This window comes from Phoca vitulina, unplaced genomic scaffold (assembly GCF_004348235.1).
Source record: "Phoca vitulina isolate PV1807 unplaced genomic scaffold, GSC_HSeal_1.0 scaffold48, whole genome shotgun sequence".
In the NCBI taxonomy this organism is placed as follows: Eukaryota; Metazoa; Chordata; class Mammalia; order Carnivora; family Phocidae; genus Phoca; species Phoca vitulina.
The window spans coordinates 10,790,400-10,810,155 of NW_022589751.1; the positions used below are offsets into that span (position 1 = coordinate 10,790,400).

Here is a 19,756-nt window from a genome sequence, read left to right on the forward strand (position 1 = left end):
TGGGGACATCTCTGATATTTTCCTTAGGCTACATGACAAGATGTTGAGTCATCCACCAAATGGGTTGACTTTTGGTTGTTGGTTTTTGTGCCTCATCAAATACAAATTTATGCTGCTGCCAACAATAAATGAGAGCGTCTTCTCTGCCCCCACTGGCAATTTTCTATTACAATAATTTTTCTCAGTTTCATAGGCAAAACATGATATTTTAGTTGTCATTGCATTTCATGGATTCCTGGTGAGGTTAAATATTTTTTCGAATTTGCTGTCATTTGAGTTTCTCCTCATTTGCATTTTGTGTTCCTTCTTATTTCACGTTTTTCCACTCCCCCCACAGAATGCTGCCCTGTGCTTGGGCAAGTCTCATCTCTGCTTTGGCCACGGAGGTGATATCAGTGTCCCACAGAAAACTCAGCATTGTCAAATGCTTTGCAAACAGAACATGTGTCAGCAAAATGCACATTCCCAAGGCCCACAGGTGGCTCGGCCAGCCACATCTGTCATTCCTCCAACGAGGACGCCCAAAGTCCCCCCAGGGCTATAAACCTCACTTCTCACCCGGACTCTGGACGCCGTCACCCAGGGGCCACCAGAGCAGGAGGGGCTGGCCACGTGACCTAATGACTTAACCAGGTGAGGCTCACACGCACTTTGGGTTTTTACAGTTGTGCCTCAAAGGAAGTGTTCCCTACTGCTCTGGGGGAAATAGGCAACTGTAAATCAGGTAACAATATGGCACTGACTTATTTATCCTTGTAAGAGTTTTACATTCTGAAGTCGACAAGGGACCCATTGCCCAATCCACGGTCAATTTGCAGTCAGCACTTAGGGAAAGCTCAATCCTCCTTGCTCAGCCACGGCCTGCTGGGGGCTTGTAGGATCCATCGATCGTGTTTCTTGGTCTGGGCCAAATGTTATCTGCCCAGAGACAGGAAGTCACCAAACAGTGGGAAGCATTTCCTCTCTGTGCTAAGAATGCTCTTTCCCTTCTTTCCACTTGTCCTCTGAGTTCCTCCTCTGTGAGGGAATGTTTGCCCGGACAGCAGCCGCACCCAGGCAGACACAATGACGAATCACTCAAGTAGAAGTAGCGCAGTTCAAGAGTAGCTTTCTGGCCTTTGGTTGGTGCTAATTAGCAATCAAGGCCAAGCCTGAACTCAATGTCCCTTCATTAATTATGGTATGTCCTTACAAGAGAATATCAGGCAGCTATTAATAATAATGCTTTCAATAAATTTTTATGACTGAAAAATGCTCATGACATGAATTAAAACAAAATGAAGTTGTAAAACCCACATTCAGAAGTTAGAACATGATCTGGGGCATCTGGGTGGCTCAGATGGTTAAGCGTCTGCCTTCGGCTCAGGTCATGATCCCAGGGTCCTGGGATCAAGCCCCACATTGGGCTTCTGGCTCATTGGGGAGACTGCTTCTCCCTTTGCCTCTCCCTCTCCCCCCGCTCGTGCTCTCTCTCTCTCTCTCTGTATCTCAGTGTCTCAAATGAATAAATAAAATCTTTAAAAAAAAAAGAACATGATCCAAATTATCTAAAAGACTATCTGGAAGTAGTGTAAATAGTAACGGTGATTTTCTCTGCAAGCAAGATTATGTTTGCATTTTATGTTCTGTCTTATTATATTTTAAATTTTTCCTACATTCCTACAAGCTTTTTTTTTTTTTTTTTTAAAGATTTTATTTATTTATTTGAGAGAGAGAGAGCATGAGGGGGGAGGGTCAGAGGGAGAAGCAGACTTCCCGCCGAGCAGGGAGCCTGATGTGGGACTCGATCCCGGGACTCCAGGATCATGACCTGAGCTGAAGGCAGTCGCTTAACCAACTGAGCCACCAGGCGCCCTTCCTACAAGCTTTTGTGACTTTTTTTCTTTTTTATTAAAGATTTTATTTATTTATTTTGACAGAGAGACAGCGAGAGAGGGAACACAAGCAGGGAGAGTGGGAGAGGGAGAAGCAGGCTTCCCACAGAGCAGGGAGCCCGATGCGGGGCTCGATCCCAGGACCCTGGGATCATGACCTGAGTCGAAGGCAGATGCTTAACGACTGAGCCACCCAGGCGCCCCTTTTGTGACTTTTATTCACCAACCCCCCCCACCCCAAATCATGGACATTCTGAAACACCAGATCAGATGTGATGTGCCCCAGGCCTCCGGGGATTGGGCAGGTTCCTGTTTGTTATTCAGTTCTGCTCTTTGTATGCCAGTGCTGGGAACGGGGTGTGCTGGACCAGGGAGCCTGACTTCCCAGAGAATGAAGACCCGTCTGACTAGAGATTTCAGCCAGCATTTGCCCTACCCCACATGCTTCTTCCTCCCTTGGTTCCTTCCTGTCTTCTAAACATTTCCCCCCCTTGGGTCCCGGGAGGAAGCCTGTGGGGGGTTGAGGGCAAGTGAGGAAAGTATATCTCAGAACCCAGACCAGAACCAGATTTTCAACAAGCTCAGAAGGTCACTTGTGCCAGAGCCGAACACAGACCCTAGGTTGGCAGCTGTTCTTACGGAAAAAGCTCCATGGACTCAAATTTCACTCTGCTCCACCCTAGACACACGGCTGCTAGCAGGCGGGTTTCAGTTCTGGGTCCCAGGTTAAAAAAAGAATATTGAAGAGACCGCCTTCTGCAGAACACAAACGACAGTAGCACCTTCCCCAGCAGGCTTAGCAGCCGGACCGCCGCCACGTGCTGAATGTTGGCCGTGCGCCTGGTCCTGGACCAAAGCAGGACCTATGGTCTTATTTGATCTTTAAAGCAACTCCTTTGCAGATGAAAAATCTGAGTTGAGCAAGATTAAGTAATGAGATGGCTATATCTTAATCTGTATAAATTTTCCTGGGTAGGGGAGGGAAGAGATTCCCCGGGGAACCTTCTGCTTTCCCTGCTGACGGGGCCCCCTGGACCACAGCAGCCCTGGCTGCTGGAACTGGAGAAGCAGGCTGGGAGAGCTGCACTATATGTGGGGCATCTGTATGAATCTTTCTCATCAAGAGCGACGACTCAATTCACTTGAGAATAACACCGGTTTCCATCTAAAGGTTTCAGTGATGCGCCAGGTACAGCTCGTGAGAGGTAGGAAGTTGAATGCTCTCGAATCAGGAATGTGAGCTCCCAGGTGGCCCTCAGCTGCATCCACTTCGCCCTTACCCTTGACTGCAAACTGGTGGTTTTGATGGCTTGAGATGCCAAACTTCGTTCGGACCCCTGGCCCCTATGGATGGCTTTGTGGCTCGTTAGGGAATTGGGTCCTTTCTTACAGTTTGCCAGGAGCATGATAGCAATAGATGAGCTCCCCCCAGGGCAGTCCCCTGGTCTAGCTGGTAGTGGGACCCTGCAGTGAGTATGGGGTGCTTGAATTAAAGCCTTCTGCTGGTCATATGGACTGTTTGCAGCTGAGGTGAGAAGGCTGAGTATCCTAGACAAGCTTATCCCACCTATTATTACATAGTCCTATGCACTTACGAATACGCAGAAAAAGCTAACATATAGGAAAAATGCAAATATCTACTCATACATAGAAAATATATTTAAAAACCCCCCACAAACTATCTATATAAAACACTGCTTTTAATAGAACAACACCAGTTCATCCAGGAGTCAGGGGTGCAAGGTTAACAAGCATCAAATGTAACCGGTATGTGGCTTGAGCACGAGGGCTTGTCAGCCCCCAGCCATATCCTGGGGCCCGGACCCAACGGGGACTTAAAAATCTCAAGGTCAGAGTTGGTTCGGGGTCACATGCTCGTGAGGTCTCTGAAGACGACATGGGCTGCATTACGTCCAGCGGCTCCCATGACGCCCCCTCCTGGAAGCCAGTCACCAGGGAACCTAAGCTGTGCTCACAACCCTGCCCAGGGAGCCCGCAGGGCCAGAGCTAACAGAGAAGCTGAGCGTCGGTGCCCACGGGCCGCTGCTCAGACTGTGGGCATCAGAAGCCCTAGGACGACTATTAAGACAGATTCCGGGCTCGCCTCCAGGCTTCTTCCCCCAGAGCTCTGGGCAGGGGGCCCAGCGAGCAGTCCAAGCAAGGGCCCCCCTCAGTCTGGAAGTCAATGTGCTGGGTGGTGAAACTGACTCAGGGTGCGAGGGGGACGCTGTGGGGGTACAGACCTCTCTGGGACGTGTCCATAAGGAATGGCAGCCTTGGCGAGGTCTGTTAAGCTTGGCATAGAGGCCGGGAAGAATTTTTAAATTGGGAAACGCAACGTTACCAACGTTACCAGCCCGTATTGGTCTAAACTCTGGAGGGGGGATTCAGGGACATGGGTCTCTCTCAGCCCAAAGTCGGCATTTGGAGAGCCGCCTCTGCGACCTATTCTCAGGCCTCGTGAGGAGGAGGTGTGAGCTACCCCGAGGGTGGAGGGTGCAGCCAGCTGGCAGAGGCCCCGGCTGCTCCTCGTTTCCTGAGCGCTAAGAAGCCTGGGTATGGGGGATGACTTGTTCTCGTTCTCGTGGGACTTCCCTGCTCTCCCTCCTCTCCGCCTGCCTGCCGCACTGCCGATCCCAGCCACACAGGGAAGGGGGTCCCGGGGCACTCACCCGGGTGGGCACCACTTCCGCAGAGATACAGGCCTCGGAGGGGACCGCGGTAGCTGGAGTGCGGGGGCTCAGGGCGGGCGAAGTAGAGCTGGTCCAGGGTCATGGCACAGTGGAAGATGTTCTGCGGGAGGCGGGGCCGCAGTGGTTAACATAGGAGTGTTAGGAGTTTTACAGCCTTTGCGAGTTTCTCCCCCTCCTCCCCTCCCAGGAAGGTTCTTCTCCTTCCAGCATATTTTCTTGGATTCTTATGAAGCAGAAAGTGGAGGGGAAGAGAGAGAACAGGTGCATGTCCTTGGGCTGCGGATGGAGTTTTCCAGAGGCACTTTTCAGGAGGAAAGAAAGGTGAGGAGCATCTTCAGAGTGGGAAGGAACTGAAAGGGGAAAGAAGAGGGAGATTTTAAGGGTTTTGCTGAGGTCAATAAATCCTCCTCATTGTGTTTGAAAAATGGAGGATTTGACTTATTTTGGTAGCCTTGGCCAAGAGCCTGGGCCCCCGGGGGTTCATGTCCCAGCAGAGTCACTGTAGATGGCAGACAAGGGGCAGGGGACTCGAGCTCAGTTCTGCTCCCCTGGCCTGGGTCCAAGCAGCCAGGACGTGGGGAGCAAGGGCCAGGGGGAAGGTCAGACTCAAGGGACAGGTCTGGACAAGAAGACTGACACCTGCTGGATGTCACCACAGGGATGTCCTTCCGGCTAACCCTCCCAGCATGTCTCAAGCTGACCTCATCCTCCCCTGCTGAGTCTGCTCTCTCCCACCTTCCCCACCTTGGAGGGCGGCATCACCTTCCCTGCCTGGGCCTCCAGGTGGACCCTTCCCGTCACCTCTGCCCTGACCTCTGCATGCACAAGGTACCGAGACTCCTCAGTTCTGCCTGCCCCATGCCTCCCATATCCCTCTGCTCCATTCAGTCCCCACTGCCTGGTCTCCTGAGCTCTATTCCTGGACCAGCGCTGTCCAATAAAAACATACCATGAGGGGCGCCTGGGTGGCTCAGCCGTTAAGCGTCTGCCTTCGGCTCAGGTCGTGATCTCAGGGTCCTGGGATCGAGCCCCACATCGGGCTCCCTGCTCGGTGGGAAGCCTGCTTCTCCCTCTCCCACTCCCCCTGCTTGTGTTCCCTCTCTCGCTGTGTCTCTCTCTGTCAAATAAATAAATAAAAATCTTTAAAAAAAAAAAAACATACCATGAACCACATATGCAATTTTTATTTTCTAGGAGCCACATTAAAATTTAAAAAGAAACAGGTGAAATGAACGTCAATAATATATTTTATTTAACCTAATAGATCCAAAACATTATCATTTCAACATGTGATCAGTATAAAAATTATTAATGAGATGTGTTCCATTTTTTTTTTATCCTAAGCCTCTGAAGGTTGGTGGGCAGGTGGCATGTGCAGCCCACCTCCGTTTGGCCTCACCCCACAGGAGCCACCAAGAGCCACATGAAGCTGGTGGCTGCCATATGGACCTGGCCTCCTAGCTGGTCCCTCTGTCCCCAGTGTCAGCGAGGTTTTGACAAATCAGAGAGGCAAGTCCAAGGACGTGCTGCCTTAAGAGGGGAGCTCCCTCTGAAGAAAGCCAGATGGGAGAGGTGGCCATGGATGTCCAGACAGCGGGGGCCATGGACCTGGTGACTTGCTTATCAGGCACTGTCTCTCCTGTCTGATCTCCTCACTCTTCCCCACTCCCTAGGTCAGACTACTTCTCTGTCCCCTTCCACTGTGGTCTCTGCGCCATCCTCCCTTCCCGATACAGGCTGGGTGTGGAGGGACGAGAGAAAGCTGAGTGGGCATGCCAGGGGGTGGGGGTGCAGGGAGAAGAATGTGACGAGGGACCCCCCGGTCTTGTACTCACCCCTCCAGGAAGCCTGAAGATTCTCTCCAAATCAGGTAGTGTGAGGACGTCCCTGCCCATCACGGAGCCCTTGGAGCCAGGAGCGTAGGCCTTGATGCAATCGAACACTGGGTACCAAACAGCAGAGAAACGAGATGGTGTGAGGAGGAAGAAGATGAGGCGCTAGGATTGTACAACTTGGCCAATTTATGAAAATTCATTAAACTACACACTTAAAATGGGCTTATTTTATCATATGCAAATCATATCTCAATAAGCAAAAAATAAGAACAGTCCATGGGCAAGTAAATAATTCATTACAAAGGCCTGTGGGTCTACCCCACTTTCCCACCTGCTCACCCCAACCCTAACCACGAAGTTACTTGTCTCCCATGAATATGCAAAGCTTTCTTCATTTCCTCGCTTTGCTCAAGTTGTCTCTTTGCTTGGAATGCCCACTGCTGCCTGGCCAACTCCTATTCATCCTTTTAAACCCAGCTCAAATGTCCCTTCCTTTGGAAAGCTCTCCTTGTCTCTCTGGCAAATAGCTTCCACCTTTGATTCACATAGTACGTTGTATTGTAAGATTGGTTTCCCCCAAACCATGACTGGACTGTGAGCAACTTAAGGAGAGGAACTGTGTCTTTTAGGCTTTCTTTGCCCAGCGCCTGGCCCCAGCAGGCATTCACTGTGTTGACTCAGGTTCCGTTCGGTACCGGTCGGTACTTCTCTTCCTCTGGGACAGGACTTACCAGGTGTTAATCCTGAATGGGGCAATCAGGAGGGGAGGGGTCCCAGCTGTCACTGCGGAGACAGGACGGGCTGCCCTCTTTACCTTTGTCTGCATATGCGTTTCTCTCCTGCTCATCCCTCACCCTGCCTCCAGCCAGTGTGTAGGGCGGGTACTGAGTGAAGAGGGAGACGCCATGGCAGCCGGGGGGGAGCCAGGGTGGGGTCCAGCGAGGAAGGGATGCAGAGTTCAATCAGAGGCCTGCCGCAGTGGGGAGGAGAGAGGGTCAGGTGTGAAGAGAAGCAGCCGCCCCAAGGGAAGGGGCTGGGAGTGGCTCCGAGGTGACAGGGACTGGAGGAAGGCAGGCCTGGGGCAAGATGAGGGGGTGTCTGCAAGGCTGTGGCGGTTGCTGGCCCGCACGGGCTCCGTGGCCCCTGGGACGGCCCAGACCACCCCGAGGAGCTCCCAGCCTCGGATGCACAGCCCCCACTCTCAGGTCCCACGTAGCCTCCCTCGACCTGCGTGCCTGTCCCCACCTGCCTCCACCACCCCCTGCGCTGTGACGGGCCCAGCAGACAGCACACACGGGGGAAGGGGCCAGGCCCAGGGCAGCAGCCGTCAGGCGGCCAATTTCAGCCCAGGTTACCCCGTCTGCACACCTTGCCCTGAGCAGCCTGTGCAAACCAGAGCTGCTGGGGCTGCAGCCACCCGCCAGAGCCCCGACGGTCTCCCGCCCCTCCCCTGCTTACAATGCCGTGTCTACTCGGAGCACACTGCCCTCCAATCTCCAAATATGACCACCTTCGAGGCCGCGTGAAACGCCCTCTCTCCCCGCATCCCTCACTTGCGATGTGTCCTCGGAACCTGGATGTCCACTAGGCATCTCCAGAGTCACTTGTCCAAACCCGAATGCCTAAAGCCTGCTCCTCCCCCCACACACCAGGTTCCCCTTTTTTATAAAGACAAACACCTTCTTCCAGTGGCACTTCTTTTGCTCACACCCTACTTCCTGTCAGCAGCAAATGCGGGCAGCTTCACCTTCAAATACCCAGTTATCTGGCCACTTCTCGTCACTTCCGCCATCCCCACCTTGGTCCAGGCCACCGTCTTCTGTCCCTTGGATTCTGCAGTAGTCACCAATTGCAACAGATGCCTTTTTTCCTCCCAACAGTAGCCAGAGTGGTCTTTCCAAAATGGAAGTCAGGCTTGGCACAAACTTTCCAGAAGTAAAAGCCAGGAGTGGCTGACAGGGCCCAGCTGCAGCTCTGGGACCCTCCCCACCTCCCCTTGCTCCCAGGTTCTCTTTCTCCAGCCTCTCTGGCTACATCCCTGTGCCTCCAACACAGTAGTCCACTCCTGCCCCAGGGCCTTTGCACGTGACTTGCCCTCTGCCTGGATGTTCTTCCTCAGATATTTATAAGACCTTTATTCTCATTTCCTATGGGTCTCAGCTCAAACACCATGCTGTCAGAGATGCCTTTCTTTCCTGACCTCCTTATGAAGACTAGTGAACCATCTGCTCCTCTGACCTATTTTTCTCCATACTATCAGTGCATGTTTGTTGATTGTCTTGCCTTCCACCATAGAAGGTCAGTGAACTGAGGGCAGAAGCCATGTTGACTTTGCTTGCTGCTCTGTGCCCAGGTCCCTGGACTAAGCCTGGCACAGAGTAGAAGCTCCTCCAAAATATTTATGAATGAATAAATGGACATTGCCTTCTAGCCTTCTCCCAGGGCGCACATCCTCTTTACACCATGCTATAAGAATTTGTGTGCCTGCCCTGTGATAAGCTTTGTGTCTGTTTCAGGCCCCTGCCTGACCCCAACTCCCCTAACCCACACTCAATAGAGAGTCCCCCACAGAACAGGTTTTCAACAAGCTTTGGGGGACAATTGACAGTATGGAAAGATACTTGCTCCTGAAACATCCCTGCCTGTCTCCGAAGGATGGAGATTCAGCTGGGCTGGGAGGTCGGAAATGCTTTTAGAAGTTTTGCATGAAGGTGGCTTATCAGAGACAAGAGAATATGGAGCAGGGAGATCGGGTGAGTGTGTGCCCTCTGATGGGCTGCTGAGTCAGAGAGACCTCTTCTCTCCCAGAAAGCATTTTCTCCAGCTCTTCCGAAATGCCAGTGCTGTTCTCTCTGCAATCCTTTGCCCCTTCTGCTAATCTGTGACACTTGGCTGCACCGCATCCTACTCTTTACTCTTCACCTGCCCTGGCCCACAGACTTATCGCCTGGGATGAACTTCCTCTCCTTAGAACGTAAGTATGGATGGATTTAGGTAGATCCTAAGACACTGTGACTGTTAAGTACCAGGAGGAAGAGGCAATCCCCTCTGTGTCTAGATAGTCACCCACCCTTTCCCCAGCCCGTGTGTGTAGGAGTGTCCCAGGGGACACAAAGCCCAGGGCCGTCCACGGCATCTTCGAAGGCCTGGTGGAGGAGGAGTGTGTCTTCACAGTTCAGGTGGATGGAGCACTGGTGATGGGGCAGTGGCTGGCCGCCGGGAGCACTGGGGGCCACCAGGAAGTCAGGCAGCCTGTCGACAGCCACTGAGGGACCAAAGAGGAGGGCGAGGGCCCAAAGGCCTTGGTCCTCGGCTTCCAGGATCCTCCTTCTCTGCCCATCACCCTGCTCACCCAAGTGGTGGATTGGAAAGAAAAAGTATGGGGGGGGGCAGGGTGGAGGCGAGGGAGTAGAGATGATGATATAAGTCAGTTTTTCCAAAACTGGGAGATTTCTCACTCAGATAATGGCAAAGAGACAGCTTTGCAATCTGTGTGCCTCTTACCGTTGATCTTGGTAACAGGTGACTTGGTGTCCAGCTGGGAGATCCTCTCCATGAACTCCTTAGGAAGCCATTCCTGGAAGAAGGTTCCATGAAAAGGCCTGGGGATGGCCGAGGCCCCAAGGGGGCTGCCTTCTTCCTTTGCTCAGGATGGTCCCTCAACCTCCACTGCCAGGAATCCTTTCTATCCTTCAGAGCTCAGCCAAAGCACATCTTCTGTGAAGGCCTCCTGGATCCCCCCTGCCCCCAGCTCATCACTAACCACTTCTTCCTTCGAACTCTGCTGGAGCAAATGTAAGTGGTCCACACCAACTCCAACTTTGGATGTGGCCAGTGGGCTGAAGGCCCCTTTCCTCCTCCAGTCTGTAAGCTCTTGAAAGTCTTGATTATCTCAGAATTATCTCGACAAGATGCTTTTGAACTGATGTTTGTTGAATTTTCTTAGTGGAATCACCCAGAAAAAGTGGTGCCTTGTCCCCCCAAATAGTCCCAAGAATTGTTGGAAGATCCATACTCATATACATATTATCATATGTTTTGGTGACAGGGAAGGTGCGATCAGTTGCCACAATTGCCCCCAATCCTCACCCCTCCCTGTATCCACACACCTTTGTAACCTCTTCCCACTGTGACTCTGGGCTTGGGACAAGGTGAACGCTAGCAAGTAGGATGCAAACAGAATCCTGAAAAACACCTGCATGAGTGAGTTTGCTCACTTTTGCCCTCTGCCAGATTGGAGAACATGCCTCACTTATCATCTGGAGGATGAAAGACACATAGAGCAGAGCTGGTCAACCTGGTCATTCCAGCAGAAACGGTCTTGGACCAGCCACAGCCAGCCCGCCTGGGCACATGAGCGAGGCCAGCCAAGATAGCAGGGCCCACTAGTTGACCCACAGCTGATGGAAGGTGCCTGAGCAAGCCCAGACCAGCTGAACTCAGCCAAGTTCAACTGAATTCTCCAGTTCTGAGTACTAAGTCAGTACTTCTTATTAAATGCCCAGAGGCTGTGTGGTTGTTTCACGCGGCCCTGATACGGCCATAGATAACGGACACAGACGGTGGAACCAGAGTTGGTTAGAGCAGCGAATCAGGTGGTAGGAAAACTCTGGATTAAAAGTCAGACCTGGGCTCTAACTCTGGTTCTGCCAATTGCCAGCTGCATGGCCTAAGTCACCTCATTCCCCTGGACTTTTCTCCCCACGTGTGAGGCTTCTTCCCTGTTTGCTACGTGCCTGTTAGGTAAGGGAGAGAAGGACTGGCTTCCCCTAGTGCAGAGAGAGCGGGCACTTGCATCTCTCGTCCTCATGCAGTCCTGGCGCCCTTGACCAACACCCCCGCCCCCCCACCTTGGCAGACACCTTGCCTCCAGCCCCCAGGCCTCACCTGTGGCGTCAGCTTCAGGAAGCTGGCTGTGGGGATGTGTGGGACAGCACCACTCTGCTCCTCAGCTCCGAGCCATCTTGCGGCACGACTCCTTGGATGCGCCCTTCACTGCTCACCAGCACTTTAGCCACTGTCTAGAGCCCACCAGAGCAAGACCCCGGAAACGCCCAAGGAAGGAAAATACAGGTTGGATCTTGGGGGATCTCCACTGTCTGTGCTGCTCCTGGGTGCTCACAGCTTCCACATCTGAATCCACCCTGCTGGGCTCTGCGGCAATGTGGTGAAGCCTCAGCCCACCCACTCCAACGCAAAGGCTCGGCTTGAATGGGGGCTAGGGGCCAGAGCATTCAAAGGGGGGTGGTCAGAAGAACTGGGACCTGGATGACAGCTGCTCAGCCATTAACAGGCTGCACAAACTTAGCCCCTTGATTCCAAAGCCCCACTTTGTGCATTGGTAAAATGAGGAACCCTCTGAATTTGACATTTGGTTCCATACTGGGATCCCCGCAAATAATCGGGGTGGGGGGAAATTCACCTTTTCAGTGAAGATGCTTGCTCCGTGTGCGGTGGCTGAGCTTGAGATGGCATCAGAGAGGGCACCCATGCCACCCTGGACATAGCCCCAGGCCACCTGCATCCCCTCCAGGCCCCCCATCACGTGATGGAGAAGCACATACCTGAGGACAGACCATTGGGGTCAGTGGTTGGAGGTGCGGTTTAACTCCCCAGAGCTCTAGGTGCAAACAGTCTTTTCTTTCTGGTACCTTTAGCCTCTCCCTGTCCCCGTGCTGCCTTTCCCATCAGCCTTTAAATGGCCTCTAGGCTCCTGTAAGGGCTTTTGCCTCACACCCTACAGTCTCTCCCCATGCAAACATGTCTGCGGGCAGAGCTTTAGCACCAACCACGCGGCGGCGATGCCCAAACCCGCAGCCCTAACTCTCTCCTGAGTGTCAGCTACCCCAGAGATCCCCACTTGTGTGGGGTTTTTTGGCTGGCAGCTGAAACCCATCTCTTTCCCCATTCCCCAACCTGTTTTTCCTTCATTCTCCCCATCCTAGTGATGGCAGCTTCCGTTTCCCACAGAAAGCTGAGGGCCAGTCGTGCAAGTCGCACCCATGCCTCACCACCTCCATGCCATCAGGCGCCATCAACCCTGCCTCCCAAAGAACTTTCCAGTTCCCCCTCCCTGAGGCCTCTTTCCTGGGCCAGGCCTCTCCTCCCTTCCTTCAACTCCTGCAGTGGTGTCCTCCTAGTTGGACCACCTTCTCCCACTCTTTCTTCCCTGAAGACCTGGAGCCCCATCACAAACTTAGCCAAGTCCTGCCACTTCTCTCCTTGGATGCCTTTGCTGGCTCAGCATCGCTCTCAGGGGCATGGCCAGTTTCCGGACACGCCTCCAGGGCTCCAGCCTCATCCCTCACCAAGCTCCCCCTCTCAGCCTGCACTCCTGCCAAAGCAAACCTCCACATGGTCCTGGCTCAGCCCCCAGCGTTTGCACGGGCTGATCCGGCAGCCTAGAAGCCCCTTCCTCCCTTGTGTCTGTTTAGCTAATTCCTCCTGTCCTGAGAGTCTCAGATTAAACATCTCTTCTTCATGGAGGCCTCCTCTGACCCTGGACAGCGTTGCTTCCCTGCCCCACCCCCACCCCAATCCTCACAGAACTCCACTATTGTCATTTGCTCTGTGTCTACCCCTCCTAGGAGGGTCTCAGTGCCCTTCATGCCCTGGCCCTGCACCTGGCACAGTAAGGGCTCCATCAATATTCACTGGAGGAATTAATGAAGAAACAAATTACTTAAAGGCGCACTTCACACACTGGGCAGTAGCTACGCCTCCCAGAGAGCCACAGAAAAAAGGACAGGAGGCCCCAGTGGAAGATCCAAACTAGCTGGTGGATCATAGAGTTGGCCAAGGTAGGGCAACCATTGCCAACCCCCCTTTTCCATGGCCCTGGGGAATTCGGAGCTGGCTTAGTGTGTGCTGAAAAACCCCTTCCAAGGGTGGTTCTCATCCTTTGAGAGGAAAGCCACATTGACACCTTCTAGCTGCATCTTCTGATGCACTGGAAATGGCCCAACACTTGGCAGCATCCTCTATCCCAAGACACAAGCGCACGCACACGCACACCCTCCATTCCTGCTCCTACGAGGGGCTCATTAAGTCACACCACAGGTACAGACTTCACTGGGTCTTGCTGCCCCCTCTTGGCTCGGCTGCCAACATGCCCCCCTCACAAAGGGAAAGGCAGTGCCCCCCCCCCACCGCCATGAAGGCATCTGTGCGTGTGTGTCCTGGGACCCCAGGGAAAGGATCTGTGGGGGACAGAGGGGCAATGGAACTTTGTGGGAGGAGAAGAGATAGAAAGAGGGGAGAGAGAGAAGAGGGGTAGAAGGGAGAGAGAAAAAAAGGAGGAAGAGGCGGAGGAGGAGAAAGAGAGCTGTTCATGTTGAGCTATCACAGTGGGAGAGAGGCTTTTCTCGCTGGAGCATTAGGGAGAAGTGGCTAAGAAGGAAGATTTTGGAGGGTCAGCTGGGAATCAGCTCTGCCACCACTAGCTGTGTGACTTGGGGCAAGACCTGTCCCTACTCTGAACCATGGCTCTCAGGTGTGGCTTTGAGGGTTCGATGAGTGCCTGGCTTCGTGCCTAGCTCACTGGGAGAGCTTGGTGGGAGACAGCTATTAGCACTTTTGTTGGGAGATTCACTCCGCTCCTGCTGCACCCTACCCCCCTACCCCGCACTCACCCACTCCCCGGAGTGTGGGGACTTGTCATGGCTCCAATCACAGCATCCGTGGCCAGAGTGGCTTTTAGAGGCTCGGACTCAAACCACTGATCCAGCACCTGGGACAGCAAAATGGCAGGGAGAAGGGCATAGGGGCCCCGGGGAGAGAGTCCCCTTCACTGTGGGGTCCAGCCTGAGGCTGGGGAGCCCCTCACCTTTGTAATTGGAGCTGTGAGGACTCATACTGGGGCAGCTGGGCTTCCAGCACATGACCTGAAAGAGAAGACCCATAAAACATAAATTGAGACAGGAAAGAAGGAGTCATTCCAATCTGCGGTATCTCTGTTCTTATTTCTTTATCTGTAAAATGGGAGTCATATTTCATATCCCCAAGAGCTCCTATAAGTTCTCTGGGAAGCTACAATAGTAGTTGCTATAAGTAGCCACAATAAGCTACTATTTCATATCCCCCAGAGCTATATAAGGAATAAATGACACATGTAAAGTGTTTGCAAGTTCATAGGCACTGAATACGTTTTAGGGGTTGGAATTATTTTTGGAAAAATGTTAACTTGTACCTTAGTCCCTTACTTTGAACTCTGTAAGGCCCATCCCCTGGGAGGTAGCCAGCTAGGCGGGTCCACAGCTCTGAAGCTGATTCACACTATCTCAGAGAGTAACTGGGCAGTAAGGCCCCGAGGGCATGGATCGTGATCTCTAGCAACTTTAGCCCCAGTGCCTGGCTTAGTGTCTGGCACATAGCACTTGCTTAATAAATTTTAACGCATGAAGCTTCTTGGACTGGTCCCCTGAGAGGCCATGTCTACTTCTGGCATTTGTGATAGATTCTACTGGTTCTGATCCTTCACTCCTCCCCATAGCCACACACTTCTTCCAAGCAACTCTGCAGTGCCTCCCACTATAGCTGGGATGACCTGCCCTGCTCCTTGAGTCTGGGCTCACCCACGTGATTTGCTTTGGCCAATGGGATGTTTACAGATGGGAGGCAAACAGATGCTTGAAACTGGCCCACACATCGCGCTATGCTTCTGCCATTGACGTAAGATGGCCATGCCTGGGCCAGCCTGCTGCTTCCAGGAAGAGGGTGGGAAGCACCTGGAGCACAGCTAGCCTGGCTGATGTGCCCCAGCCATAAACGCACCTGTGGACCAGACCAGACTGGACTGTGCAGACACGTGAGAAATAGAGGTTTATTTTTACATGCTACTTGAGTTTTGTAGCTGTTACACAGCAATTTTGTAGCCATAGCTAACTCATTCAGCACTTTTCTAGAATGCAGAAGCTAACCTGGTCTTCATATCCTGGAGGAATGGCAGAAAATAGCAGCATGCTTGGTGAAATGTCCCTTCTCATACCCATGGCAGACATCACTAATTCATCACAGAATTTTTTCTTGCTGAGCCCAAATCTAGCATCCTTCCGGTATGGGGGCATCTCTTCAAACTCTCTTGGCCCCTCTCTCTTATTCTAGCCAAGACTATGGTGACAAGCTCCATGCAGGCTTCAATCAGCTTCACACGGTAAAACCCGGCAGCATCTCACCTCAGATCTGTAGGATGTGCCTCATCATTTCTTCCCCGGGGTGTCCCTGGCACCATGACAGGACACCCACAGGAACCCACTGGGCACCCATGAATGCACTGCCCAGAAGTTAATGCTCCAGGTGGGAGTTAAACCCCACGGGGCACTCTTTGACCAGTGGGGGACAGAACCTGATGGATAAATGTTTCCCCTTTTTTCTCTTGGGAACGGTCCTGACGTGCACTTCCTAAGGCCCCCAGGGTGGTCCTCCTAGGACCCAGCACCTGTCACCTGTGGTAGTAGCCAGCACAGTAGCACACCTGGGACTGACCCTTCCTCTTTCCAGTTTCACTCCCCCTTTCCTTGGGGTCACCCATCAAAATGAACTACGTGCATACAAGGCTTCACCTCAGGCTCTATTTCTAGGGCCGCCAGGCTAATATCTGCTCAGCAGAGTGCTCTGGGCAGCCCCTATTCATGGACGGCAGTTGGCGGGCTTATGAAGGCTCAAGCTCATGGCCAATCATCAAGAAAATGGGCTCAACATCCTGAACGTCACTCATCATGCCTGATGCCTGCACTTTGGACTTACCTGCCTGCAGCAGGGGCTTGAGCGTGGAGAGCGACTGGAGCCTTTGCAGCAGGGAACCCCTCTGGAAGGCCTCATGTCCACGGGGACTGCGTCCAGCAGAGGGTCTATGGCTAATGCCAACCGATTCATGAACGCTTCATATTTGGGAAAGGCCTGGAACAGAGAGCTCTGAGTCAAGGCCCCATTTCTTAGCATCCCACGAGGACATTGCCCCCACGCTCTGACCTCCATCCCATCCCTACATGGCCTGCGGCTCCTAGCCAAGCCTCCGTGGCTCCTCAGGCCTCACGCCCAGCCTTGGCTCAGCTCGGCCATGGAAAATTACTCCCAGTTCCAGGCCTGTGAGCTGACGTCAGCACTAGGGGAGGCCAGAGAGATCTTAAGCAGATGAGCCACCAGGGTGGTGGCAGGGACAAGGGGTTATGCTGGCTGAGACCAGCTGTCAGCCACAGAAAACTGGCAAATATCCTAGCATGTGGTCTCTGTGATAAACCAGAAAGCCACTTAAAGTTTCTTCTCTTGGTCCTGTCTTTCCACATATTACTGGTGGAAGTAAGATCTCTTCCCCTGTATTGCAGCATGATGACTGTTCTTTCCTGGTCGTCTGCAAATCTATGTCCTCTTGACATACACAGAAACAGAAGCCTACATCCCTTCACTCAACAAGCCCCAATAACAGAATCCATTTCTTTTCTCTTTTCTCCTTTATTTTTTTCTCTTTCTTTCTTTCTTTCTTTCTCTTTTTCTTTTTCTCTCTCTCTTTCTTTCTTCTTTCTTTCTTTTTCTTTTCTTTCTTTCTTTCTCTTTCCCTTCCTTCCTTCCTTCCTTCCTTCCTTCCTTCCTTCCTTCCTTCCTTCCTTCTCTTTCAGAATCCATTTCAATAGTGTGGTTAGAACACACCCTTCCTTCGCTGGGTGGGCGACAGGAGCATGGATGGATGCCTGTGCCACGGGCAGCCCTATCTTGATCCCCAGCTCCCAGCTTTCAATTTTTGGTTCATCTATACTAATGAATATATCCATAGAATTTTAATAAGGTTGCATAAAAAAAAGTTCTGCACTGAAGTATGTTTGAGAAGTCTTGATAAAAATGACCTTAAACAGCCTACAGTAGGCCCTCCATGTGGCAACGTGAGAAGACAAGACCAGAAAAGGGTTTCCTTACTTTCCACAATGGGATGTGGCCCCTGCCTCCTCCTATGGTCACTAGCATGCCAGCCACTGTCCACCAGGCCCAGCAACGTGGCCTTGTCCTGAATCCTCTCCAGTGCACCTGGGCAGTTCAGGGTTTTGAGGAGAGGGTGGAGGCCCTGGCCCCCAACCCACTGCACAGAAAAGAGGCCGTTTCAAGAAGCAAGCTCCCCAGGTGATTCTGATCATCAGCCGGCTTTAGAAGCCACTGATTGAGGAGAGATACTGTGGGGCCGTGGTTCTCTGGGTTTTACCCAACACTAGATTACAAAAAGCAATGGGATAGGAGTTCATGCTGTGCCTTCAGCTTGTATTTAGGCTTGGTACAAAAATATGTCCCTTCAAAGAATCTATATCTGCAAAACCAGTCACATCAGGTCCGTAACATTATTCAATGGCTCATATACATGAAGCTACCCAACAAATTCCTTATAATGCAATCCCAAGAAAAAAAATGTGCATTCTCCATCAGATGTATGTCTTCCTTCCACCAGACCTGCATGCTCTCATGGACAATTTCTTGCCTTGGGCTGCCAGGGGATTGATGCCAAGTCAAATGAATATTTATTACAATTCTCTTATCCTAAATACTTGATCCAGTTCATTCTATCCTTAATTGTCTTTGATCCTCCCTTCATCGTTCTTTTTGGCTTCACGGGCTTTAACATTGATAACCACCTGGAGTTCTTTCCAAAAGCAAGAAAGATGGAAAACACATATAGTATAAGTACATACCAGTGGATTCCCTTTTGAAATTCAGCTGGCTGAGACCACCTGAACAGTGGCCTCATACTGAACACACACAGGTTTGAGGGTGTCCAGTGTCCACTGGTCTTTTTTTTAAAGATTTTATTTATTTCAGAAAGAGAGAGAGAGAGCGAGTGAGAGAGAAAGCACAAACTGGGGTAGGGGCAGAGGGAGAGGGAGAAGCAGACTCCCCGCTAAGCTGGGAGCCTGATGTGGAGCTCGATCCCAGGACCCTGGGATCATGACCTGGGCTGAAGGCAGCCGCTTAACCCACTGAGCCACCCAGGTGCCTCCAGTGTCCACTGGTCTTAATCAGTGTTCTCCATCCCCTTCTCTTCGAAGTGCCTGAGATCAGAGGCTACCTCAGACTGGAGCCCTCCTAGGGCAGGTGGAATGGCCTGTCCAAGGCCTCATGGTCTTTGGACAACATGTTCTAGGATGACTCTAACCAGGCCCAATTCCTTTCAAGAGCCACCTACATGCTGGCGAGGGAGAAGGAGATCTGTTGCCGGTCCCTTTCCCTACCTGGGCATCTTTCCGTGAGAACTGGGCAATCTGCTTCTGGTTTTCCTCAATGTCTGTGGCCAGAAGAAGGGAACTGGGCACCTTGCTCCCCATACCCTCTTCCAGCATTGGGGTAAAGGAGTAGGGGTTTCAAAGACGAAGCTTCAGCCCGTATTTCTGCAGAACATAGATAGCATAGCAACATTTTAAGGGGTCTGTGTCCTCTGCCCTTGACCCTTCTCTGATTGTGTTTGCAACCATTTAGGTACCTGCATACAGTTCCTCAAGGCAGGCGGTGCTGCTTCTTATTTTTTAATGTAAGTGTATAAAAAGCGCTCTTGCCCAGGCATCCTTTGGCAGGCCACATCACACCACACCACACCACACCACACCATGCCACGCCATGCCACGTCATACCACACCATCTACACCCCACCCTGCCACACCATACCATACCACACTACACCATGCCACACCATGCTACCCTGATCACCTCACAACAACTGTAAGTATATCATCCTCATTGTACGAATACAACAGAGGCTCAGTGCAGGGAAGTAAGTTGTCAAAGGTCACCTTAGGAGGTGGATCTAGGTTTCAAAACCACATCTCTGTGACTCCAAAGCTCTGACCCTCAGCACTAGTCTATAACTACCCCCACTTCAGAAATAAATAATTAAAATGTAGAAGGACACAATAACGTAATGGTTATGTGAAAATCCATACTTAGAAGATAGATAAATTATTCACATCAAAAAATTTTATTTACTTTGCAGACTCATTTACTCCAGGGTCACTTTAAATGGAAGTTCCCTCGATGTATTTAAAATATGATTTGATTTACAAATATTTGACTGGCAAACAGAACTTTCCAAGAGCACAGCTACTTCTTCGATGGAGGTACAGATAAAACAAAAGGGGCCTGTGCTAGCCCCACAGATAAGACCTACTCTTCCCACTAGAGACATCTTTCCCGAAACCACTCCACTGAGGTATGACTGACATACTGAAAGCTGTACACATTGAACGTGTTTAGCCTGATGAATCTGGCATCTAGAGCTTCTTTCCCAGCTCCCTCCCCTCTGTGACAGCTCTGCTCCCGTTATCACCTGAGCAGCAAGGCCTCCCTTACACACCCAGCACTTGTGCCCCCTCAGCCTGCTTTCTTT

At 51.7% G+C, this 19,756-nt stretch overlaps 1 protein-coding gene across 1 annotated transcript in view; it reads right to left on the minus strand.

Annotated features, from left to right (window-relative positions):
* Positions 1–3,741: 3,741 nt before the first annotated feature.
* Positions 3,742–19,756, minus strand: part of PYROXD2 (pyridine nucleotide-disulphide oxidoreductase domain 2) — a 28,543-nt gene continuing 12,528 nt past the window's right edge. Inside the window, 16 exon segments of the mRNA XM_032432435.1 lie at positions 3,742–3,812; positions 4,547–4,667; positions 6,403–6,509; positions 7,217–7,322; positions 7,324–7,393; positions 9,526–9,667; positions 9,907–9,979; positions 11,290–11,315; positions 11,318–11,423; positions 11,825–11,966; positions 14,034–14,131; positions 14,228–14,253; positions 14,256–14,285; positions 16,147–16,218; positions 16,221–16,299; positions 18,609–18,764. Of these exon segments, the coding sequence (XP_032288326.1) occupies positions 3,742–3,812; positions 4,547–4,667; positions 6,403–6,509; positions 7,217–7,322; positions 7,324–7,393; positions 9,526–9,667; positions 9,907–9,979; positions 11,290–11,315; positions 11,318–11,423; positions 11,825–11,966; positions 14,034–14,131; positions 14,228–14,253; positions 14,256–14,285; positions 16,147–16,218; positions 16,221–16,299; positions 18,609–18,764 (1,425 nt within the window).